Source organism: Rhinatrema bivittatum, chromosome 6 (assembly GCF_901001135.1).
Source record: "Rhinatrema bivittatum chromosome 6, aRhiBiv1.1, whole genome shotgun sequence".
Classification (NCBI taxonomy): Eukaryota; Metazoa; Chordata; class Amphibia; order Gymnophiona; family Rhinatrematidae; genus Rhinatrema; species Rhinatrema bivittatum.
The window spans coordinates 277,111,375-277,137,105 of NC_042620.1; the positions used below are offsets into that span (position 1 = coordinate 277,111,375).

The following is a 25,731-nucleotide window of genomic DNA, read 5'->3' on the forward strand; positions in this document are numbered from 1 at the left end:
GACTTCAAAGATCTTTTTCAGCTGCACCTCCAGCTTCCTGTCTTGCAAATCCTTAAGAGCAGTACCTCCGGTGACCGGAATGGTGGTTTTCTTTGTGACCGCCGCTACTGCAGAGTCTATCTTCGGCATGCGCAGCATGTCCTGGGCATCCTCCGGTAAGGGATAGAGTTTATCCATCGCCTTCGCCACCTTCAACCCCAAATCCGGAGTGTCCCATTCCTTAAACAGCAAATCCGAGGCAGAAAAATGCAAAGGGAAGGCTGAAGGAGGCCAAGGAGACCTAAAACGACTGGGTCCGTTACTCCGAGCCGGGACTCCTCCTGCGGCACCTGGATCCCTAATTCCCCCAGAATTTCTGGGATAAGAGGTCCCAGCTCCTCCTTCGAAACAAACGGATCACCTTCGGGTCATCCCCCTCGGGAACCCAAGGCCCCTTGGTCTCCGTCCCCATCAACCCCCCTCGGGGGCTGGGACGGAAGCTCTGTATCCCCGGACGGGTGCTCCGGCTCATCCGTGTCCGTGGTCGATTCCAGCTCCCCCCCCCTGGGAACCGAGGACTGGAGTAGTCGAGCCCTACTCTGGCCCTCCAACCCCGGACCTGGCTTGGACCTTTTCTCCGCCCGAGGCCCCGAATCCGAAGTGGAGGTCTCCCATGCCCTCTTCTTGGCCCGTCTACAGGCCTTGAAGGCCTTATGCATAAGCACAAACGCGGACCCAAAGGACGAGTCAGAGTCAGAGGCCAGAGGGATGTGGAGAGAAAGCCCCCATCGCAGAAGCATGACTGTCCCCCTTGGGTTATCCCCGCAGCGGGGATAACATCGGAGAAGGGTCGTCCTCCCCCTCACACGCCGGCAACGCACCTGCCGCAGCTTCCCTCGGACTTAAAATGGCCGCCGTTCCCGTCAAAAACGTCAGCGAAGAAAACAAACAAAATGGCGCCCGGACCCGGCGTCCCCGAAGTCGGCCCCGCAATAATCGCCGGCCTCGGGACAGACGCTTACCTGCCTGCTTCCCCGGGACCCTGCTGGCATCACGGATCCCCCCTCCCCACTGGAAACGCATGACGAACACAGGCTGTCCCTTGACAGCCGCGTGGCCGCAGACCCGCAGCTCTCCGTGGCCCCGAGGAAAAAAGGGTAGGCACAGTACAAAAAAGAAAAGAGCTCCCCGGCGACGGCGGTCCTCTACCTCCCCCCTCACAGGAACAGGACAGGAGAGACGAGGCACAGACAAAAGAAGAAAAACAGGTAAGTACTTTTTTTTTTTTTTTACACACTAACTACCACCTAAATCTAGGCCTCAGCACCGACTGTAGGTTTGGCACCCTCTCCACCTGCTAGGAGACAGAAGAATACTGCCGGACTGTAGGTGGCACCAGCCTAGATATAGGCGGAGATTTTGTTTGTAAACTTCTGTCTCCATCTGCTCGAGGGGGGCCAAACCCAGGAGTCTGGACTGATCTGGGTACGTACAGGGAAAGTACACATTCAGTTAAAAATGACAGGCAGTTCATGAGACATCCAAGCAGAAAATTCCACACATGCTCAATAGAGCTAAGAGTTCTACTAGCTAGGTGACCAGTCCATTCACTGTAGCTTACATGTTATGGGTGGATTCAGCCTGCTTATTGACCACAAAAAAAAAAAAAAAAAAACCACACACACCACCTATAAATCCAATTATAGAAGCTCTTTAAAGAAAGAAAACAAACAAGTCTTACCTCCAAATATGAAACTTTCATCAAGAACTCCCAGCTTTGTCTACGTTCAATTTCTTTAAACAAGGCATTTATGACCCTGGGTATGACCCCCATGGTGGGTTCATTCTCTTGATCCTGTGTGTATGTGCCTCCCATGGAGTAGGTTTTTCCTGATCCTGTCTGCCCATATGCCAGGACTGTTGCATTGTACCCTGCCAAAAAAGTCAAGTGATCATCCCAGACACTCAGACACCAAAGACCTGAGAAATACTCTTTTTTCAGCTTGCCAAGTTAAGCCCAGCACAACAGCTGTCAAAAGTGTTTTGCTGGGAAGTGGGGGGCAGCAATATATCAAAACTGGGCTGACAAATATAAAGACCATTTCACAGCCTCCTTCCAACTAACCTCTGTATTCCACAATGGGGTTGCACTAATGTAATAATGAGCACAGAGATAGGACTCAAAATGATAGGGGGCCTGGCAATATCCCTGGGTAGAGTACAGACAAACTTATGGGTAAATACAGATCAAATAGTAGATACTGTATATGGAGCTGTATTCTTCCCTTAACCATAGCAGTCTGGATGGTAGATGGCCTGTATCTAAGAGAAGATGGAAGCATCACATGATTGAGAGGAAGTCCAGTAATCAAGGATAGCACTCTTGCCATTTACATATTTCCAAAAGTTGAAATGCATTAATTTTTACTGCATTCTGATACTGAGGCAGGTCCCTTGAATTTGCAACCCTGAAATCTTGGGAATATGCTAACAAGAGTCAAATTATCTTATTCAGTGGATCAGACTACTGAATATTGACCAAGACAATACAAATGGAATTGTATTCCAATCATAATCCAAGTCACAGTAGCTCATGTGATTTCTGAACAAAGTTGCTTACATAGACAAAGTATGATAAGACAAATCTAAGAAAATTCTCACTCAATGCACAATTAAGCTCTGGAATTCATTGCCAGAGGATGAGGTTAAGGCAGTTGTGTAGCTGGATTTAAAAAAAAGGTTTGGATAGGTGCCTAGAGGAGAAGTCCATAAACTGCTATTAATCAAGTTGACTTAGAGAAAAGTCACTGCCATTACTGGCATCAGTAGCATGGGATCTATTTAATGTTTGGGTAATTGCCTTATATCCTGGATTGGCCACTTTTGGAAAAAGAATGCTGGGCTTGATGGACCCTCAGTCTGACTCAGCACAGCAACATGTTCTTAGTAATAAATTTTCAACTGAGTTATTTCTATTTAGTTCATGCATTCTCATTGGTAGCTCAAAGTGAGTTACATTCAGTACCTGAATATATTTCCCTCTCCCCAGAGAAGGAGAAATTACTTACCTGATAATTTCCTTTTCTTTAGGACAGTATGATGAATAAAGAACAAAAGGGTTATGCACGTCTACCAGCAGATGGAGACTGAGCAAACTGACATCACAGTACATATACCCCGCCCCCTCCCCCGCAGTGACACTTGCTAGTATTTTCTTCAAAAGCAACTGTGCAGACCAGCAAAACTTGATGAAAAACAAATAACCATTTCAATACCCAGCCAATAGGCAATACTGAGCTCAGATGAGAATGTATTAAAAAACAAACTTTGAAATGTCTGTATGCCAATGCCAGAAGTCTAAGTAGTAAGATGGGAGAATTAGAATGTATAGCAGTGAATGATGACAGACTTAATTGGCATCTCAGAGACATGGTGGAAGTAGGATAATCAATGGGACAGTGCTATACTGGGGTACAAATTATATCGCAATGACAGAGAGGAACACCTGGGAGGCGATGTGGTGTTTTATGTCTGAGATGGCATAGAGTCCAACAGAATAAACATCCTGCATGAGACTAAATGCACAATTGAATCTTTCTGGGTAGAAATCCCTTGTGTGTTGGGGAAAAGTATAGTCATAGGAGTATCTACCGTCCACCAGGCCAAGATGGTGAGATGGACAGTGAAATGCTAAGAGAAATTAGAGAAGCTAACCAAATTGGTAGTGCGGTAATAATGGGAATCTCGCCCCCAAATACTCCAAAGACTGGCTCAGCACTAGATAACTTCACGAAATTCACAACCCAGCCCAGGGACTAACATCTGCAGCACCCTTTGAACCACCCAGGCAACAGACTACCTTAGACTTATTTATTTAGAAATTTTATATACCAACAGTTGTTGTGAACATCTCATCAGTTAACAGAGAACAGAATGCAGCAACAGGCTTTACAATGAAAATGTCATAATGCCTCTATAATCGCTCCATGGTGAGACCTTGAATACTGTGTACAATTCTGGTCGCCGCATCTCAAAAAAGATATAGTTGCGATGGAGAAGGTACAGAGAAGGGCAACCAAAATGATAAAGGGGATGGAACAGCTTCCCTATGAGGAAAGGTTGAAGAGGTTAGGGCTGTTCAGCTTGGAGAAGAGACGGCCGAGGGGAGATATGATAAAAGGTCTTTAACGAGTAGATGTGGCTTGGTTATTTATACTTTCGAATAGTAGAAGGACTAGGGGGCATTCCATGAAGTTAGCAAGTAGCAGATTTAAGACTAATCTGAGAAAATTCTTTCACTCAATGCACAATAAAGCTCTGGAATTTGTTGCCAGAGGATGTGGTTAGTGCAGTTAGTGTAGCTGGGTTCAAAAAAGGTTTGGAAAAGTTCTTGGAGGAGAAGTCCATTAACGGCTATTAATCAATTTTACTTAGGGAATAGCCACTGCTATTAATTGCATCAGTAGCATGGGATCTTCTTGGTGTTTGGGTAATTGCCAGGTTCTTGTGGCCTGGTTTGGCCTCTGTTGGAAACAGGATGCTGGGCTTGATGGACCCTTGGTCTGACCCAACATGGCAATTTCTTATGTTCTTAATGAACTAGTAACTTGCACATGTGAAATGGAAACTACAGTGTAAAGGGACTCAAAGCTAAATAGGGGGAGAAGGGAGTATATACAGGGTACGTAACCAGCTTATACAGGGGGAATGGGAGGCAAATACAAGGGGAGAGGGAAGCATAAGGGCAGGCATAACAAGCTTATACAGAGAACATAACAAGCTTATAGAGAGGGTATAAAAAGATTATGCAGAGGAAATAAGCTTGTGCAGGGAACATAGCAAGCTTATACAGCAAACATAAGGTTTAAGGGGCAGATGGATAGCCCGATACAAAATTTACAAATATGAGAAGGCAAGTGAAAGATCTGAAAAATAGTTAATATAAGAAGTAACTTAAGTACATTAAAATTAAAATCTGGAAACACATATAACGTGTATCGCTTAAGGTAAGAGGAGAGGTTGCCGGAAGTGTCGTTGGGGAAGACGAGAAGACAAATGTGAGGACAGGAGAACAGGAGTCTATATTAGGAGAGGAGAGATATAGTCTATAGATCCCGAGGGGGGGTGGGGGCAGCAGGGTAGCTCAGGTGTAGGCCTGTTTGAATAGCCATGTCTTGAGGTTGTGTTTGAATTTTTTTGGGCATGATTCTTGGCGAAGAAAGGATTGCAATTTATTCCATAGCATGGGACCTGCTATGGAAAAGGCACAGTCTTTGATGGAGGTAAGTTTAGATAGTTTGGGCGAGGGTGTGAGTATTGTTGCAAGGTATTTGTTTCTAGTGGGTCTGGCGGGGGTGCGAAAATTGAGGTGTGTTCTCTGAGCCATTGCATATTATGGTTGTAAAGTGCTTTGTGGATAAGAGTAAGCGATTTGTATATGATCCGGGATGTGATAGGTAGCCAATGCAAATGCATGAGGACAGGGGTGATATTTCTGTGGGCACTGGTGAGGATGCGGGCAGCAGCATTTTGGAGCAGTTGTGGGGTTGTATTGCATTTTTGGGGAGGCCTAGTAGAATGGCATTACAGTAATCAATTTTTGATAGAATGAAGGCTTAGAGTATAGTGCGAAAGTCATTGAGATATAGAAGGGGGGTTTAAGTTTTTTTTTTTTTTTGTTTTGTTTTGTTTTTTTTTTTAAAGTGTGTAGTTTGAAGAAACCATTTTTTTTAATGTGGCGTTGAAGAATTTTGAGGTTCAATTGGTTGTCGAGGGTGACGCTGAGGCTACGAACATGTTGTGAAATTGTGATATCAGAGGGTGGTGTGTTGAGCAATAGAGGGTTAAGGTTAATGTTGTGGGGTGAGATGAGGAGTAAGTAGCTCAGTTTTTGCAGTGTTAAGGGCAAGGAAGTTGTTTGAGAGCAAGGTGCTGATAGAGAGGGCGGTTTCCCAGGTCTTAATGGCTTCTTGTAGTGTCAGTAATAGGTATCAGGATCTGAACCTTGTCTGCATATATGAAATGCGCAAGGCCTAGCTCAGCAAGGAGATGGCTGAGGGGGAGGAGGTAAATATTGAATAGTGTGGAGGATAGAGATGAGCTTTGTGGTAGATTAGTTGGTTTCGATATGCAATTACCGATTTGTACTCTCTTTCCTGGGTGGCAACTCCTAAGATAGAACCTAACATTGTGCAAATATAGCAATTTATTTTGTCCCTATATGCATCACTATTTCTTCTACTTATTTTTCCCCTCTCAAAGAAACAGAAAAGAACAAACAGACCCAGAAGAAAGAACCATTTCCCTGCTGTTGTCCATCACCTGAAGACTCTGGGAAGAAGGGCCTCAGGGAACCAAAGACCCCTGGTTTTCCCAACACCAGGCTAAAGTCAAACAGGAATTGCCAACCCCCAACTTGCCCGGCTCGAACTGAGGGATGGCCTATGAAGGAACCTGTCACCTCCCGTTTTCTTGTAAAATTCTTTCGTACTCTAATGCTATTAACTTTGCCAGACTGCACCTCTACCATCTGCTGGAGACAAATACTGAGGGACTGCAGATGGCACACAGTTAAGTAGTAGCACCTGAAGCTTTTTAATTCTCTGCCTCCATCTGCTGGTAGGGATACAAAACCCACTTGTCTGGGGTATGAACAGGAACAAAGAAAAAGTTGGACAGTTAAAGACATTTTACATTTCCAAAGCAAAGTGTATTCTAAGAGTATAAGTGCCATGTTGGGTCAGACCAATGGTTCAGAGCCCAGCATATCCCAATATGAATTAAGAGGTGAAGAAGTCAAAGTCTGATTATTTACCGACCTGTCCTTTAGAAGCTGTCAAATTTTAACATTCAGTTACACTACTAGCTTTAACCACATTTTCTGGCAACAAGTTTCATAGGTTAATATTTTTTTTCAGTCAATGTACTCTAAAATGTATTTAAATCTGCTTCCTATTAGTACTAAGACTATTGCACTCTGTCCATGAGCTTGAGCGCCCGGGCAGTAACACCTTGCCCAAGCAGGTCTTGAAGCATGCTCCCAGGAATTTCAGGAACTGAGAAGGCTCTAGGTTGCTCTTGGAGAAGTTGACTATCCACCTGAGGGAGGAGAGAAACGTCAAGACTGTTGACTGCTATCATGCAGAGTTTCTCCGATTTGGCCCGAAAGAGCCAGTCATCCAAGTAAGGATGGACTAGGACTCCTTCCTGGTGGAGGGAGGCCGCCACCACCACCATGACCTTGGTAAAAGTGTGCAGCGGAGAGACCGAATGGGAGCGCCCAAAACTGGAAGTGTTGCCCCAGGATGTTGAAACATACTTTGGATGTTCTTGGCGGATTGGGATGTGCAGGTAGGTCTCAAGTCGAGAGACCAAATATTCGCCTGAATGAACCAACGCTACAACTGCCCTCAGGGTGTCCATTCGAAAATGCAGAACCTTGAGGGTCCAGTTGACTCTCTTGAGGTCCAGGATTGGGCAGAAGGAGCCGTCCTTTTTAGGAATGACGAAGTAGATGGAATACTGGTGTATCCCTGTTCCTCCAAGGGAACTGGGACCATGGCATAGAGCTCTTGCAGCCTGACAAGAGTCTGGCACACTGCTGGACGCTTCCAACTCCCGCAGGGAGAAATTAGGTAGCAGTCCGGAAGGTCCCTAGCAAATTCTAAAGCATAGCCTCTTTCAATCACATCGAGGACCCACTGATCCGTGGTAACCTTGACCCATTCCTCGAGAAACAGGGACAGACATCCACTTAAGTTGGGAACATAGGAATGGGCTGGCCATATGTCATTGTGAGAACATTGAGGCAGATCCTTGCAGGTTACCATCCCAGAAGGGACATCAGCCACGAAAGGAATGAGACCACGACAGGGATCTAATGGAGGTACCTCTTTGGAAAGAATCCCGCGTTCTGTTTACCTGCACTGTCCTCTGAAACGAGAGCGCGAAGGAAAAAAGGACTTAAGCGTGTTTAGTATGGTCCTCAGGCAGCTTGTGAATCTTGTCTCCCAAAGATTTGATAAGCTGTTCAAGGTCCTCACCAAAAAGCAACTTACCCTTGAAGGGAAGCGTGCCCAACTGTGACTTAGAAGGGTCTGCCGCCCAATTTCTCAGCCAGAGAAGTCATCTGGTAGACATAGCTGAAACCATAGCTCTGGTCTGCACCCAGAGTAGGATTGTAGAGGGCATCAGCCCCATACACCACTGCAGCTTCCAGCTGTTCCGCCTCTGCAGATGGGAGGCCCTGGGTTCTGAGTAATTGTTGAACCCACCTGAGACTTGCCTGCTGCATGAGACTGCTACAGACTGTCACCCAAACTCCTAAAACCAGGACTTTAAAAATCCGCTTGAGGTCCTGAATATCCTTCAACTCATTGGCTCCCACCACCGGAATGGTGGTTCGTTTGTTGACTGTGGAAACCGAAGTGTCCACCTTGGGAACCTTGAGCATCTCGAGACTTTGCCAGACTGCACCTCTACCATCTGCTGGAGACAAATACTGAGGGACTGCAGATGGCAGGTAGGGAATAAAGCTTGTCCATCGCTCTACCCACCCGAAGTCCCGATTGGGGAGGGGGGGGGGGGGGGGAACGGGATGACTCCCATTCCCGAAGAAGTAGCTGCTTGAGCATGGGATGGAATGGGAACGTAGGTGGAGGCACCCTAAGTCCCACCAGGACTGGAGTAGAGGTAATAGTGGATTCTTTAGGTGGCACCTCAATCCCCAGTTCATCCAGAACAAAAGGAACGAGCAGATCCAGCTCTTCCCCTCTGGAACAATCTTAAAACCCACGTGTCGCCTCCCTCAATTTGGGAGCAACAAATCTGTATCCGGATCTGGCAGGGCGGGAGGGCTGTGGAGGGTCTGGGGTATGCAGTAAGCCTGGTACAGTCCTGATTTGAACGGAGCCCTACGAATCTGGAGCTGTAGGGGGCTGAGCAATGGATACCCGAGGGATCATCCTGCTCCTGAATATTGGCCAAATCGGATTTGTGCAGCAAAAGCACAAAATCCATGAAAAAACGAGGACGAGATTTCCCGGGTAAAGAGGGAGGAGGGACCAGGTTAGAAGGATCAGAGACCACCCCCGTGGAGTCCACAGGGCTTAAATTGTAAAGGCGGTATACAAACATTTATAAATAAAAATAAAATAAAAATCAGGCTCCCCTCCCCCCTGAGGCTCCGAATCTGCAGCGAGATCAGAGCCCAAAATGGCCGCCATTCCTGCAGTTTTTTGAAGGAGCCGGCCCTAGAAACATGTTTGGGAGTCCGACCCCGGACCGCCGACTTTGCCGCCGCCGCAGAGGGACCCTCTCCGCCTGGCAAAGGGAACACAGCCTATCGCAGGAGAGCCGAGAGGCAGGCTACCCGCAGGCGAGACAGGAAGCTGAACGCAGCATAATTAGAGGGGAAGCTGCCGCAGAGAAAATGAAGCCAACTCAGCCTGGCTGCACTTGTGATCAGGAGCAGGTGAATGAACCGTGTTACGCTCCTCCTTGCTTCAGAGCAAATCAAACGCGGGTGAGAAAAAAAAAAAGCTTGCTTTTTTTTTTTTTTTTTAAACAATAGCAGAGGCATTAAATCTTCCCTGCTATGGGATCAGAGGCATTAAACATCTCCAGGGTCAGACAAGCCAAAAAGGGGGAGTGACTGGACCACCAGTATCACCCCAAGTCAGGCAAGGTGGTCACCAGGGATAGGAATCCTAGGCTGAATACTCAAGGGGCAAGCCCCCCTAGGACCATGTAAGAGCAAGGAGACAGAACTGTCTCCCTTGAGAAAAATAGGTTTTGAAATCTGGTAATTATCTTTTTCTTTTAGAATTAAGTAATATTTGCTTGATCTTGAAACAGTAGAGGTATAAAAGAAAAAACCTCAAAGAAATAAATTGCTAAAGAGGGAACCTCAGGTTCAACTGCTGCATCTGCTGGAGACAGAGAAATACTGAAGGCATGCAGGGTGAGCACTGTCCTGATATAGGATACCCTTTCAGTTTTTCTCTGTCTCCATCTGCTGGACAGGAGGCTCAACCCACTGTCTGGACTGATCCGGGAACATACAGGGAATAGCTATAATCCCCAATACGGTAACACAAGTCCAAAATCGCACGTCTAAACGAGCTTTTTGAATTTTTGCGCCTACCCTGACCCTGGCATTATTGCTATGGCACCACTCGTGGCATGCAGACGTATTGGATAGCATAATGGATTATGTGTGCATTTTGCTTATGTATGAAAGCCAGAATAAGGAATGCTAGGTGAGCGATTGCTGAGAACATCCAAATGACAAGAAAGCCCAGCAGCAAGACCTGAAGGCAAGAAATGGTCAACCGTAAGGAAAGCATGTATTTAAGTCATCAACCCATTTGTTCACTGGTCCTAGCTGTAGAGAAATGTCCATTCAACACCAATTCTGGACATCCTTAGCCGGTCGAAAATGGCCAAAACAGATGCCTTGGAAATGTGTTTGTTTCGTATGTCGGACATTCGAGCGCCAGCAACGTGCGGGGCCTGCCTTTGCAGACGTCCAGGGCTGTGTATGGACATCCAAAACATTTATTTATGCAGGCTGTTCTTACAGATAATACATACCATGCAGGGTTCAAGTATGTTTTTATGGTTTTGTTACAGGCACAGGTACAGGCCAGAGCCATCCGTGGACCGTGTTGCAATGTATCTTTTGCCCACGGACAACTCTTGGGGTTGCCCGAGCAAGATTTGGTGTGAAGGTTCCAGCTCAGCTCACGGGCAATTCTAGTCCTATATGCAAGCCTGCGCAGAGACCTTGACCCCATGGCCAATCGCAAACATGCTGTGACTGGGTTGACGAACTGGGTGCTTTACATTTTTATGCTATTGAAAGTTTTCAGAATCCAGTTGGTATCGTTGCAGGGATGACTCAGGCTTCCTCCTCAGCATTTCGTACAGGTCTTGAAGGCAATGAGGAAGTATATCACATTTCCTGATGACCCACTGCAACTACAAGAGATCCGCAGTGGGTTCATGGCAAATACAGGGATGCAAATGTGCTATAGACTGCACCCATATTGCATTGACCCCAAAGTCAGAAGAGGAGAATTCCTTCCAGAACCGCAAGCAATTCCATTCCATGAATGTGTAAGTCGTTTGTGATGCACACCTTCGAATTCTTAATGTTGTTGCAAGGTTTCCCGGAGAGCTGCCATCACTCCTACATTCATCACTTGGAGCCCATTTCCCACAAGGGAGATACGGCGATGGATGTCTGCTCGGTAAGTGACATTGGCTATGGGACAGGATTCTAGATAGAGGTGGGATGATGGCATGCAATAAAGACTGGGGTTAGGTATATAATAGAGTATATGTATGTTAATGTGATGAGTTTATGCTTGCTGTTGTCACTGTAAAATGCTTTTTGATGCATTCTTGGTTACACCCCATACAGGTGATGGCAGCTATGGCTGTAAGCGTTGTTGTTAACTCTGCTCCAGTCCCCACATACCACAGCCTTAATACACTACAATGAGGCTCATGACAGTACAAGAAACATGATAGAGCAGACCTTTGGAATACTGAAAGGCAGATTCAGATGCTTGGATGGCTCTGGTGGAGCACTGCAATACAGTACAGAAAAGGTGGCAAGCATTATAGCATGCTATCCAATATTTGTTTGCGAATTGGTGTGCATGCTGTGATTGCAGAAAACTTGCCAGCTATGATGTTTGCAGAAGATCATTGAGACTTCTCATGTAAGTTATCAATTATACCCTTTAACTCTTGATATTGATGTGCTCTTTATTCAACAAAATGCCTCTCTAAAGTCCTTGATATTTTCTGTTTCATGACTAACAGTTGCCTGTCTTTATTGCCAGGCATAGATGACAACCCCAATCTCGCCCTACCATCCCTGGGGAGCAAAAGCTTAATCCTGTTGTGTTTTATTGCAGGAGTTGTGATCCAAGGATGAAAGATGTTCCCTGCACTGAAAAGTATTATTTTGGCTCAATAAAGTTTTTTTTTGTTTAGTTAACAACTGTTCTGTCATTTGCATCAACCTCCCCTCTCCAAGGCATCCATAATTTTAGCCTGCCCTGGACGTTTAAACACCAGCAACCTGCGGGGCCTTGGCAAACGCCTTGCAAGGCCTCTCCCTTCAGCATCCCTTGTCGAGACCAAGCCTGCAGAGCATTCTAGATTTTAGCAACCCTGAGGCTCCGCCCATCCTTCAGAACCACCAGCCAAGGCCTTTCCAAGGCATGTGTTTTAGCCTGGCCTTTTAAAAACACCAGCAACATGCAGGGCCTTGGCTGATGCCAGAGGCAGGGACGCATGAGTATATACATCCATCCCCTGTGGCCACACCACGAGGAAGGTTGCCAAACCTCTCAGAGGGGGACGTCAGGCTGCTGGCATACCTCAGTGCTTGACGAACGACACCTGTACTTTCGCCCTGAGCGACCATAGGACCAGGATTGGGCCGATGATGCCTGGCAGGCACTCAGGGCAACTTTCAAACACTCAAGCTTCCATGCCATGGGAGGTAAGCTTGGAGGTCTCTATATTCTATATAGGTCTAAGCTAAGCCGTAGAGCATCTGTCATCAGGAATGTACTGTGTACCAAAAACAACCGTGGACATCTTGGAAAGGCCACAGCAATAGGCTTTTGAGTCACCAGAATGAGTATTAGATGTCTGTTTACAGTTGTGAAGTGTTTAAAGGACATGTGTGTGGAGGTTGTCCCCGTGGCTTCCAGATGTCCATTTTGTAGGGTTCCATTTTGTTAAGTGCTTTCCATACACGATATGGCTGCGGGAGGGGGAAGTGACGCCATCCCAAGTGCATGGACGCTTGAGGCGTCAGCTCCCCCTCATACTCTCCACAATCTAAGAGAAAACCGGCACATTCGAAGTGTTTATGTATGAACTCAGGGTAATATATGCTTCAGGAAGAACTCGATAACCTCCCGAAAAAAAAAAACCAAAAAAAAACCTAAAGCATTTTTCTTATGATTCTGGTGGTTCACATTTTACAACCTTGCTTGAGTCACCGGAGCCTGGGGAGGAAGTAATGGTGGATGGGCCCTTGCAGGGCTGGGAAGAGGAGGAGAGCTCTAAGAGCTATAGTATGAATGGGAAAAACTGAGCCCACTAAAGAGGATTTTAAAAGATGGTTCCAAGAAATACAGAGGGACATAAAATCCATAAAGGAAGACATGCAAGGGGCCTTGTCCGAGTTTCACACCGAAATGGGAGATTTCAGGAGACGCGTCGAGAACATGGAAGCAGCCATGGAGGATCAAGTGACTGAGGTTATTCAGCTGAAAACAGAAATCACAGAATTAAAAAAGGCAAACAGAAGTAACACTCAAGATAGAAGATCTTGAGAATAGATCCCAGCAATCTAATATTCAAATTTGGGGAGTACCTGAATTGGAGGAGTTTGAAGACATCAGATTGGTAGTACGTAAAATATACCGTGTTGTCTCAACGAAGGGGAGGATTGCTCCAAGCACATGGACACAGATATAGTACTAGATAGAGCGCACAGTGCCAAGGGACATTATTGCGTGTGTCCACAGTTTGATTGAAAGACAAGATCATGCAGCAAGCGCACAAAATAAACTGCTTCATGTGGGAAGAAGATACAATATAGTGCTCTACAACGATCTGGCAGCTGCCACCTTAAAGAAACGAAGGAGCTTCAAAATGACAACATTGCTGAGAAAGGAAATCAGATACAGATGGCTGTATTCTTGTGGATTAGCATTCACGGTCAGTGGAGTGACTTCACGAATGCATTCAGAGGCTGAAGAGGGATAAATTCTGGAAACAGCAGGACTCTTCCTTCCAGAGGCTGCGACCAATGCACACAAAACATCTGAGGCTGAGCAGCCTAAGTGGCAACGCGTGGGCAACACGGGCACTATTACGGCAGAAATCTGCGGAACAAGGCCTACCAAGAGCTAGAGTCGCGTGAAGAAATTCGGCAGGATACAGTGACTGGATAAGATGCTCTGTGGACAGTAGGCTCCCAGAGGACCCACGATTGGGACAGCCTACTACACTGACTACTTTGACGCATTATGCCGATTTGAACTGGATATGCAAATACTTTGATATCTATATTTTTTCAAAGGGGAGAGTGTGTGTGAGTGGGGGGGGGGGGGGGGGGGGGGAGGCAGGCTTCTTTCCTGGAGGGACACACTGCTGCAGCAGTGGTTTATCAGGGGATGGGACCGAGGAGGAGGGTTTTACATAGGGACAAGGGACATTTATTTATTTATTGGTTTTTATATACCGCCGTTTATCAAGGTATCACGTCGGTGTACAGAGAACATATTAACGTACGCCTTGACGTTATAAAACGAACGCCTTAGCTTTATACATAAAACGCATTAACTTTCTACATAGAACAAGATAGTATGAGTTAAAAACTATATGCCAAAGAATTATATATAGAACAATTATGTAAAACTAAAATTAATACAGTGAACAACTTATTAATGCGGGGGAGGCAATCAAGGCTTAAATTAAATATGCGTGGCAAAGGGTCAATAATAGATATGACAAATTAGGATTACATATAGCTTAGGATTAGTATTGGTGAAAGTATGTTAGTGTGACAGGGAAAGGTGGGGAGAGGGATAGAAGGAGAGAGAGGAAAAGTTGGGAGAGGGAGGCTGTAACAGACGTTACATGTAAAGGGGAGGCAATAAGTGTGAAAACATGAGGGCGTCAATGGGGCTGGGTGTCAAAGCTATCCCGGGACATAAGGATAGGGATGATGAAGAAGCCCAGATACTGATGGGATACACAGTATGAGGACTGTGGCAGAGGATAAGATTAAGATGAATAGGAGTAATCATTAACAGGCATGCACAGGCCTTGAGAATTTATACCAATGATGTCCCTTAAATTTGTATCCTTGAACATCAAGGGATTAAACTCACCATGTAAGTTCAACACCCTGTTTTTCAAGTGATTCTCTGAAACATTCTGTAGCGTTTGTACAAGAAACATTGCCAAAAGCCTCATGAGAGATTACTTTACTCGCCTCACTATAATCATATTATTGGCTGCTAGTATGCCGGCACAAATACACTGGAGTGGGGATTCTTATATATCTAAAGATGTAATGGTGCAGATTGATTTGGTGCATCGGGATGAGGAGGGACGCTTCTTGGTTGTGTTGCTCTACCTTAACAAAGATCTGTATGTTTTAGTTAATGTATATAGCTCGAGTGTGCTTCAGAGAGCTGTTTCAGAGAATTGACCTTGTATTGCTGCAAATTAAAAGTGGAAAATTGGTTATGGGGGGGGAGGATTTTAATTTAGTATGTAACCCTAAAGCAGACTGTTAAGAGGGGGGGGGGCATTATTTAAAACCTGACTGCATAGCACTTCAGAGATTCATGGTCAAAATGGTACTTAGACATATGGCAGGATGCTGGGCTTGATGGACCCTTGGTCTGACCCAGTATGGCATGTTCTTATGTTCTACCGGGAGGGACTTCATTTTATTTTAAGGCCCATGATACATATACCAGAATAGACTACTTCCTGGTGGATAAGTCTCTAGAGGTTAATTCAAAGGAGGCCAGAATCAGGAATATTATGTAATCTGACCACACGCAGATTTGGGTGCAGATTTTGGAAAATGATTCGTTGTTAAAGGAGCGAGAGGTAGAATCATGCATTAGGATGGCAATAAAAGATCACCTATATAATAATGATTCCCCAGATATAACTCCAGCAATACTGTGGGACTGTTTAAAAGCTGTAATATGGGGGAATTTGATTGCTGTGGCCTCATAAAAAGAAAGAAGATTCATAAATACATGATATTAAAGGAGAGGTTAGAGGAGGTGGAAAAATAACAAAAGGAATCCCACTAGACGTCTCCTGAAGGAACTGGGGAATATTAGACATCAGATCTCTGTAGTGGAAGCAGAAGAGATAGCACATAAGTTGGATATGGCCAAAGAAACCTATTATGAACACTGTAACCAGGCCGGGAAGCTATTGGCTCATTCATTAAAAACCAGGACATATCAATCGCAAATTGCAAAATTTAAAGCTGACGATGGGTCTATGATACTGGAAAGTGAGGGGATTAGAAAATCTGTTTAATCAGTTTTTCTCTGAGTTGTACTCTCGCAAAACAGGAGCTTCCAAAAGCGATCTTAATAACTATTTGGCTGGAATACAACTCCTCGGTCTGGATACAGAATTAGAAGAGAGGCTAGGTCAACCATTTCATTTTCATTTATTAAAATGTATTAAATCGCCTAACACTTAACAAGGCCTAGGCGATATACAAGGATACATACATAATAAAAACAAAATACAAACAGATTTCAGCTTCACAGAAACCAAGCCGCAAATATCAAATATTAATGGTACATTTACTATTTTAGACATAAGAGCATATTCCAAAAATTGAATATTCAATTAATAAATAAATAGTCATATCTTTTAATGAGCAGATTAAAAACCAAACTCTGCAGCAGAGGTTTTTGTAGCTATTGCAGAGCTCAAACCAGGGAAGGCCCCAGGGATCGATGGGTATACTCCCCTATTTTATAAAAAGTTCAAAGTCCTAGTGGGTCCCTGGTAAATGTGTTCAATAGTTTAGGAACCAGCGGCCACTTATCACAATCAGCCAACATGGCCGGAACAATACTGCCTAAAGCTGGGAAAGATAACATTGTGCAGTTCATATCGCCCAATTTCCCTTATAAATATTGATTTGAAATTGCTCGTCAAAATTCTGGCTAATAGATTGAAATTAGTAATCTCTTTGCTAATCCATGATGATCAGGCAGGGTTCATGCCGGGACGCATGGCAGGGGATAAGAAAGGTTGTTAATATTATTCACGAAACAGAGAGTGATGCCATCGGTCCTGTTCAGGGTGGATGCTGAAAAAGCTTTAGATAGGGTTCATTGGCCCTTTTTGTTTCAAGTGATAAGGTGGGACTGGAGGGAAACTCTTAATTGGGTACAGGAACTAAACAGAGAACCCACAGCCTGTATAAGAGTTAATGGGGGGTATTCTTCCAACTTCCAGGTGCAGAGGGGCACGCGACAAGGGTGCCCATTATCCCTATTAGCACTATATCTGGAGCCCCTAGACGAGAAAAATCAGACAGGACAAGGACATTCAGGTCCTTATGGTAGGGGATCAGTCCTATAAAAGATTTCATTATACGCAGATGATGTTCTGTTTACTTTAGCTGCACCTGAGCTTGAAGCATTTGGGAAAGCCTCCGGTTTTAAAATTAAGATAAATCTGAATTATTACCCATCTTCCTGCCAGGAACAGAAACCTATACCACTTTAATGTACTTTTATTATTTCTGTTAATCTCTCCACCTTCTCCCCTAACACTGTACCTGTATTAGTACTTCTGTAAATCACCACCCTTCTCCCCAATACTGTACCCATGTAATCCCATACTTTCTCCCCCTTTCTTGTAACAATACTGTTCCGTAAATTCTCCCCCCTTATTTACAATACCTCTGGCCCTATGTAGATACTTCTGTAAATTCTCCACCTCCATTATATTCTGTACCCATGTAGCTATTCTCTCCACCTTACTTCTAATACTGTACAAGTTAAACCCAAGTTATTAACTCCCTGTTCCCCCTACATTACTGCACCCTTGTATATATTCTCCCCACCCTATTCCACTAATACTATACAAGTTCTTAACTCCCTGTTCAACATGATCCTGGTGCATAACAGGGAAAGACGGTGAAGTATTTAGGGGTTCGGGTTGGGTCTAACTATACAGGCCTGTTCCGCATAAATTACCTGCCTTTAGACAACTCGAGCAAGATTTGCATAAATGGGACAGGATCGCTGCAATTAAAATTACTATTACCCAAGCTGGGATACTTTTTTCAGACATTGCCGTGTATTGTTCCTGCCAGTTTTTTCAAAGATCTACAAAAGAAAAAAAAGTTTCTTTATTTGGAAAAGGAGACCTCCAAAAGTAGCAAGGAAGGTGTTATATCAAAGCAAGGCTGACGGGGGATTGGGAGTTCCCAATGTCACCTCGCAATTGAAGGTTGTTAGTTAAATAATAGGGTAGAGGACAAGCAGTGGGTGGCCCTGGAGAATAATATGGCCCAAAGTACAGGATTAAGGGACATCTTCTGGTCCTCTGGGAAGATTAGGTATAATGCGGTTAAATTATCCCCGTGCACTGATTGCACATTGCAAATTTGGAAACAATGGAGGAATGCTCTATTGGGTAGTAGAAGGTATATGCACGCCACCTTGAATACGGGGTGTGAGGATTTCCATGCTGGGAAGGATGGGAAATTGCTCCAGACTTGGGCAGCTAAGGGCCTAGCTACCATAGGTCAAGTTTGGTGCTATCAGAGGATATTGTCATTTGCTGAGTTAAAAGAGCTTTTTCAGCTGACTAATGCAGATCAATACGCCTAATTGCAGTTAGGCCATTTCCTGTCTGCAAAATCTGTACGAGATTAACATGCTGAAGGGGAAATAGTTGATGGAAGGCTATTGTGAAAAAGCACTTAAGAGGAACCATATCTAAACTGTATGCTATTTTAAATGGGGCCCTACCACAAGGGATAGGCTTCATGAAAGCATGGGAGAAGGATTTGGCATCACCTGTGTCAGAGGGGGGATTGGGATCTGTGCTTTCTGGCTATTAGCTGCAGCTCCATTGTGTCTCAAATGGTGGAAAACAGTTACAAGATCTTCTACAGGTGGTACATAACTGCTTATAAATTGAATAAAATGAGACACCACTAGCAATCTGTGCGGGAGGAAATGCAGTCAGACAGGTGATTTTTACATGTGGTGGAGTTGCCCTGATATCCAGCAATTATGGGGTCATGTGGGACGATGGATACAAGATTTGCTACAAACACCCATAACTATGGATCCTAAGGTGTTTCTCTTGAATTTCCCGATGGAAGGCAAGTCCACGAACCATAAATCATTCATTAGGGTAGTGGCACATGCTGTGTAGGGGGAAATTGCGAAGCATTGGAAAGCACTATCCCTCACTGCTGTGCTTCAGAGGTTGAGATGGATACAATATATGGAGCAATTAACAGCATTATGGAGGGATACTATGCAGAAATTCCAGGGTACATGGCAAGTGTCTGCAAGAACTACAAAGTTCTCTTCATATCAAACGTTTCTTTCTCTACGAAGAAACTGATTTGGGAGAGGATCGTGCTGATGTCAGCTCCCTGTCTTATGCCCAGGGAGGTCAAACAGGTCTAGCATCAGTGGTGCAACACTAGAAGAGGCAACACTAGAAGACAGCATGGCACAGTAGCTCCTTCTGTGTCCATAAAGCGAGAATCATGTGTTCACATCTTGGACAGTTGGCTACTTGTGCCTGCTTGCTCTTGCAGGTCTCTGGACTGCCTCCACCTATGAAATGGTATGTTTTGCTGCCATAACAATCTCTGAATGAAAAAACCCAGAAGAAATGGAATTAATGAAAGCAGAATACCGGCCACATGGCTAGTATGAACAAACACTGGTACATGCAGTTAAGGGTCACAGCAAAGAAGCAGAGCACATGGACAGCACCATTCCCGGTAGAGACATCGAGAAAAGAGAAAACGGGCACATAATAGCAGGGCCTCTGAGCATTGACGTTCCCGCTAAAAATGAGTGTCCATGACTGCGTCTCTTACCTGTTCAAAGTGAAAGAATGCTGATGTTGATCTTCCAATTGTATGAAAAGCACCTGTTCAAACCAGTCTGTATATAACCCTGACCCGAACCGAACAGAAAAAGGATAGTCTTAGCAGCGATTTATATACATCCGAGGCAGGATTATGACGAGTCACTTGATGTCATGGTGGGGGAGCAATGAGAAATTAGGTATGATCAATGAAAAACTGGAAAAGGATAAATTGGAAACTCGTTCGCTGTAATTTGCTAGTCTTAAAATTGACATGTATGCCCTTTTGACAGACGTTAGATGCATTCTCCCTACTATATAGGCGTCTGATGCAGTAAAATCAATAGCGTTATGGACGCTGTTTTTCCGACCTCCATGCACTTTGGCACATTTGATTGTCTTATTTGACTACTATATCGCACGTCTGAGAAACAGAATTGTGCCCGTGCTAAAAGCAAGGGCGCCGGAAGCAGATGCACTTTTTTAGCACGTTGGTATTGTATCGGCCTGCTAAGTAGCAAAAGTCCACACCGGGAACTAGCTATCCGACCAAGGCACACCTCTGAGGGATCTCTGAAACTGCCTTGAATTCTCAGTTGAGGGATGGACATTTAGGTTATCACCGCAGAAGAGTGGGGCTCAATCTTTTCTCCAATTTAAATGTAGAATTTCTCCTTCCAAAAAGTAAAGCAAACCTCATAGGGAGAGCTACTTCCATCTGCTGGAGACAGAAATACTGAAGGGCTGAGGTCACTATAGAGGTATATCTAGGGTGACATCAGCTTCGAAATCCATAACCCCTTGGTCCTGAGTCCATTTGGCTACATACTAGGAAAACTGAGTAGAATTTCCTGGACAAGAGGCAGTCAGTATGTTATCTACCAAGGGACAGGGCAGATAAGTGGAAGATTAAAAAAAAAAAGGGGACAAAGGCAGGCAAGTGCTAGCTTATACTTAGCTTTTCCCTAGATCCACCTCTTATTTCAGATATTGTAGAGGACCTAGTTAAAGCACAGGTGGCAGTGTAATGGAGTAGCAGTGCAATGTAGAGGTCATGGGTTTGATCCTGACCTTGGATTGGCTGCAAAGGCTATTTTTGCAGCCACCGGTGAGGAGGGCATCAGCCATCTAGTGGCTGGATTTAGAGCCCATGATTCTAGGGTTCTGGAAGGAGCCCTGGGGCGTTGCTCCTCCATGGCAAAGGACTATCCCTACAATAATTAGGCTGAGTGAGCTGGAAAGGGGGACACAGAATAAGGAACAATCCCCAAGTCATTGTGAATGAAGCTCATGGCACTGGATTCCAGCCCCAGGTCTGAACTGGAAGCCCAAGGAGCTGAAGCAACATGTCAGTCTAAACCCCCCACCACATGTAAGATAGGCGCACAGGGGGACACATCAGAAGTTTGTCTAGCAACTAGAAAAGGTGCAAAGAAAATGCAAAAAATCTAAAGGGGGCACCTCCAAGGAAAAGAATCAAATGACTGCCCTGATTGTATGGGGCAAAAGCTTAGAAAAATCAGGAGATACTTCATAGGTGACATGATTCACAAGCTAGACCAAGCAGTCAAGTATGAAAGATGCAGTGGTGTGGGGATAGATCAGTGTCCAAAGTTCCCATGACTATCTGAACATTTAACAGAATGACAGATCTAAAAGAATATGAGATTAGTTACAGGAAGTCAGTATTTGGTGGGGGTGAAAGCATTTCTATTAAGAGAAACAAGCTGCAGCTAACAGAAGACATATGGTCTCCTTTCAGTCAATTTTTGACCGTCATTTAGAAATCCACCTGATGCAGCAATTAAGTTACTCAGGCTTTCTACACCATGGTTATTGATAAGCATGTTATTTTCTGCCTTTTGCTAATAGTAGGCCCATAAAGCAACAAGACACTGAGTACATAAGTAATGGATATATACATAGATAGGAGGTAGATTGCCTTCAGTGTCACAGCACCAACTCCTCACCTTCGAATATTCCATTGATGAGAGGTAGGACAGATGTATTAAACACTTCTTCTTGTTCAGTAGATGGATCAAACACATAGTCGTATGTGAAGGACTTCTCATTACCAACCACCACCTTGGGGAAAAGGAAGAAAAGAAAATTGGTTATTACCTGCTAATTTTCGTTCCTGTAATACCACAGATCAGTCCAGACAAGTGGGTTTTATTCATCCCTACCAGCAGATGGAAGTAGAGAACAAAACCTTGGGCACTGCCACATATATGAGAGTGCCACCTGCAGTCACTGAGTATTAATCGATACCCAAGCCAAGATAAGAAAAAATAAAGAGCGAACGAGGCTCCCAACATGGATACCCCTGACCAACTAGATAGCCATGCAGAAACGCTAAACCTAGAAGTTGAAGCCAAAAAAAAAAAATGGCAAATCTGCTTTGCAAATACAGTAGTAGACCAAGCAGTCTTCAGCAGAGATCCTCAGGGCGGGCCTCTGGACTGATCTGTGGTATTACAGGAATGAAAATTAGCAGGTAATCAATTTTCCTTTCCTGAACATACCCAGATCAGTCCAGACAGGCGGAACGTACCAAAGCCCTCTTTCAGGTTCCCGCCCAGTGTAAGACCCGCTCGAAGAACACTCTCCAAAAGGGGCCGCCTCCTGGGCCCGCACATCCAAACGGTAATGCTTGGTAAAAGTATGCAATGAAGACCACACCGCAGCTCTACAGAACTCTTGAGGAGACACCAGCTGACACTCAGCCTAGGATGTCACCTGAGCTCAAGTCAAATGTGCTCTAAGACCCACTGAAACCGCTCTTCCTTTTGATACATAAGCTGCAGAGAGTCTTTCAACCAACGAGACAAAGAAGCCTTAGACGCCTTTTCGCCCTTTTTGCTCCCCCGAACAGGATGAACAAATGATCAGAATGGTGAAAAGTGTTAATGACTTTCAAGTAACGTAATATCACCCGTCACATCCAAAAGGTGAAGTTCTTGTCCCATCGAGGGATCAAGCCCAATCCGGAAACCTGGGCAACTCCACTTATTGGTTTACATGAAAAACAGACACCACCTTAGGAAGAAACGAAGGTACCGTATGCAAGGAGGCAGCAAAATGGCAGAAGACGACAGAAGATGACCAATAGGCCCATCTAGTCTGCCCAGCAAGCTTTCACACTTATTCTCTCATACTTATCTGTTACTCTGACCACTGAGTTCAGGGCCCTTATTGGTAGCTTTTTGATTCTGATTTTCTTCCACCCCCATCACTGATGCAGAGAGCAGTGTTGGAGCTGTATCAAAGTGAAGTATAAAGCTTAATGTTTGAGGGTAATAACCGTGGTATCGAGCAAGTTACCCTGATGTTTGTATACTCATACTGCTCAGATCCATGCCTTGTTAGATGTTGGCTGGATGTAAATCCTAGTTCTACATTCTCCCTGCCGTTGAAGCAGTGAGCTGCGCTGGAAATGCATTCAAAGTGAAGTATCAGGCTTAATTTGTTAGGGGTAGTAACCACCACAATAAGCAAGCTACTCCCACTCTTTGTTTACCCAGACTGTGCTACCTTGTTGGTTGTTGCCTGAATGAAATCCTCTTTTCCACATTTCCTATTGCCGTTGAAGCATAGAGCAATGTTGGAGTGTCATTTACCGTGTGAATGTTTATTGAATAAGGGTATTAATCACCAGTAGTAGCAGTTATTCCCACAAGCCACCCCCCATCCTCCAGGCTTTATGGATCCACAGTGTTTATCCCACGCCCCTTTGAAATCCTTCACAGTTTTGGTCTTCGCCACTTCCTCCGGAAGGGCGTTCCAGGCATCCACCACCCTCTCTGTGAAGAAATACTTCCTGACGTTGGTTCTGAGTCTTCCTCCCTGGAGTTTTAAATCGTGACCCCTGGTTCTGCTGATTTGTTTTCCAATGGAAAAGGTTTGTCATTGACTTTGGATCATTAAAACCTTTCAAGTATCTGAATGTCTGTATCATATCACCCCTGCTCCTCCTTTCCTCCAGGGTATACATATTTAGATTCTTCAATCTCTCCTCATAAGTCATTCGATGAGAGCCCTCCACCTCACAGAAAATGCACCACATCCGGATGGGATGCCAAGGCCTTCCCCTGGACTCTCCCTCAGACAACCCAAAGTGGAAACCTGGACCGGAAGGAACTATGGGCTAATCCTCTGGATAAACCCACCTGCAAAAAAGAAAATATGGGACACCAACACCCTGAAGAGGGTCCAATCCCTGATGTCCACACCAGGTCTCAAATACCTTCCATACCCTGGAATAGGCTAAAGAGGTAGTAGGGCGTCTTGCTTGGAGCAATATCCTCACATGCAATCACCTCTCAAAAGCCAGGCCACAAGACAAAAGCGATCCTCCCGATTGGAAAATATAGGACCCTGATACAGGAGATCTTGTAAATGGGTCAGGCGTAGCAGTCCGTCCACTGCACCAGATCCGCGAACCAGACAGTGAGGCCATTCCGGAGCCACCAGAATCACTGAACCCGCGTGGCCCTCTACACGCCCGAGTACCTTTGCTATCAGTAGCCACTGAGGAAAGACGTACAGGACGACTCCGGTCAGCCACTGACATAAGAGGCCATCGAGCCCCACCGCCCTGAACTCCCTCTGGCGGCTGAAGAACCTTTGCGTCTTGCTATTGAGACTCGTTGCCATGAGATCAAACTGCAGGGCTCCCCACCATTCGCAGAGAAGCTCCCAGGCCCTCCAAGAGAGTTACAACTCCCCTGGATCCAACTGCTGCCGGCTAAGGTAATCTACCTGGATGTTTTCTACTCCTGCGACATGGGAGGCAGCGATTCGAGATGAAGCTCTGCCCACTCGAACAGCAGCTGAGCCTCCTGCGCTACCATGGGACTCTGTTCCCCCCTAGTGGTTGATGTAAGCCACTGTGGTTGAACTGTCCGAGAAAACTCGTACCATCCGATCGTGGACCAAGGGTAGAAACTACTCCAGAGCTTGGCTCACCGCTCTCGTCTCCAGGCGATTGATGGACCATGTCTGTTCTGATGTCGACCAAAGGCCCTGAGCAGACCTGCCGAGAAACTGCCCCCCCCCCCAGCCCTGAAGACTTGCATCCATGGTGACCACCACCCAGTTCGGGACCTCGAGAGGCATCCCCTTCTCCAGATTGTTCCGTGTCATCCACCAGGCCAGACTGGCCCTGGCCAACTCAGTCAGAGCCAGGGGCAGGAAATACTGTTGCGACAGAGGATTCCAACGGGACAAGGCAGCTCTCTACAGAGGCCTCAAATGGCAAACGACCAGGGTACCAGTTCCAGTATGGATGCCATCGAGCCCAGGACCTGTAAGTAATCCCAGACCTTCAGCACCTGTAGACAAAGCAGACTAGCTATCTGCCCCTGAATTTTGTTCACCCTGTCTGTAAGAAACACTCTGCTCTGCTGGGTGTCGAAACGGGCTCCCAAGTATTCGAGGGAACAGGAGGGGACCACATGGCTCTTCTGCACATTGATAACCCATCCTAGAGATTCCAGGAGTGACCGAACTCTGTCCACGGACTGCACACATTCTTCTAGTGACTTCGCCTGTATCGGCCAATCATCCAAGTACGGCTACACCAACAATCCCTCCTGTCTCAGCGTCGCCACTACCACTATCACCTTTGTAAAGGTCCGTGGGGCAGTGGCCAGCCCGAAAGGCAGTGCTTGAAACAGATAGTGCTTTCCCTGAACCATGAATCTGAGAAATGTCTGGTGTTCCTGACTGATGGGGATATGCAGATAAGCCTCGGTGAGATCCAGAGATGCCAAACACTCTCCTCCCCATACCGCCACAGTTACGGTGCGCAACGTCTGCATCCGAAAACGTACCACCTTCAAACTCTGGTTGACTTTCTTCAGGTCTAGGATAGGTCAGAACGTGCCTTCCTTTTTGGGCACCACAAAATAGATGGAATATCTGTCTCGTCCCTGTTCGGACACTGGCACCGGTACAACCGCCTCCAGACTAAACAACCGTTTAAGCGTTTCCTGGACTGCTGCCTGCTTGCTTCGGGAAAGACACCTCAACTCCAGAAAGACCAACCGCAGTGGGCAAGAAAATTCTAAGGTGTAGCCGTTTCTCACCATG

At 45.4% G+C, this 25,731-nt stretch overlaps 1 protein-coding gene across 3 annotated transcripts in view; it reads right to left on the minus strand.

Moving 5' to 3' along the window:
- The window catches only part of KIF4A (kinesin family member 4A), a 265,297-nt gene that overhangs the window by 193,147 nt on the left and 46,419 nt on the right, over nt 1–25,731 (minus strand). For 2 of the 3 annotated variants that reach the window (XM_029607255.1, XM_029607254.1), the window contains exons 3-4: nt 21,609–21,723; nt 1,721–1,911 (exon numbers count right to left, since the gene is read on the minus strand). In XM_029607255.1, the coding sequence (XP_029463115.1) occupies nt 1,721–1,911; nt 21,609–21,723 (306 nt within the window). Of the gene's footprint in view, nt 1–1,720; nt 1,912–21,608; nt 21,724–25,731 lie in introns of those variants that run through there. The other variant, XM_029607256.1, reaches the window with a different exon arrangement.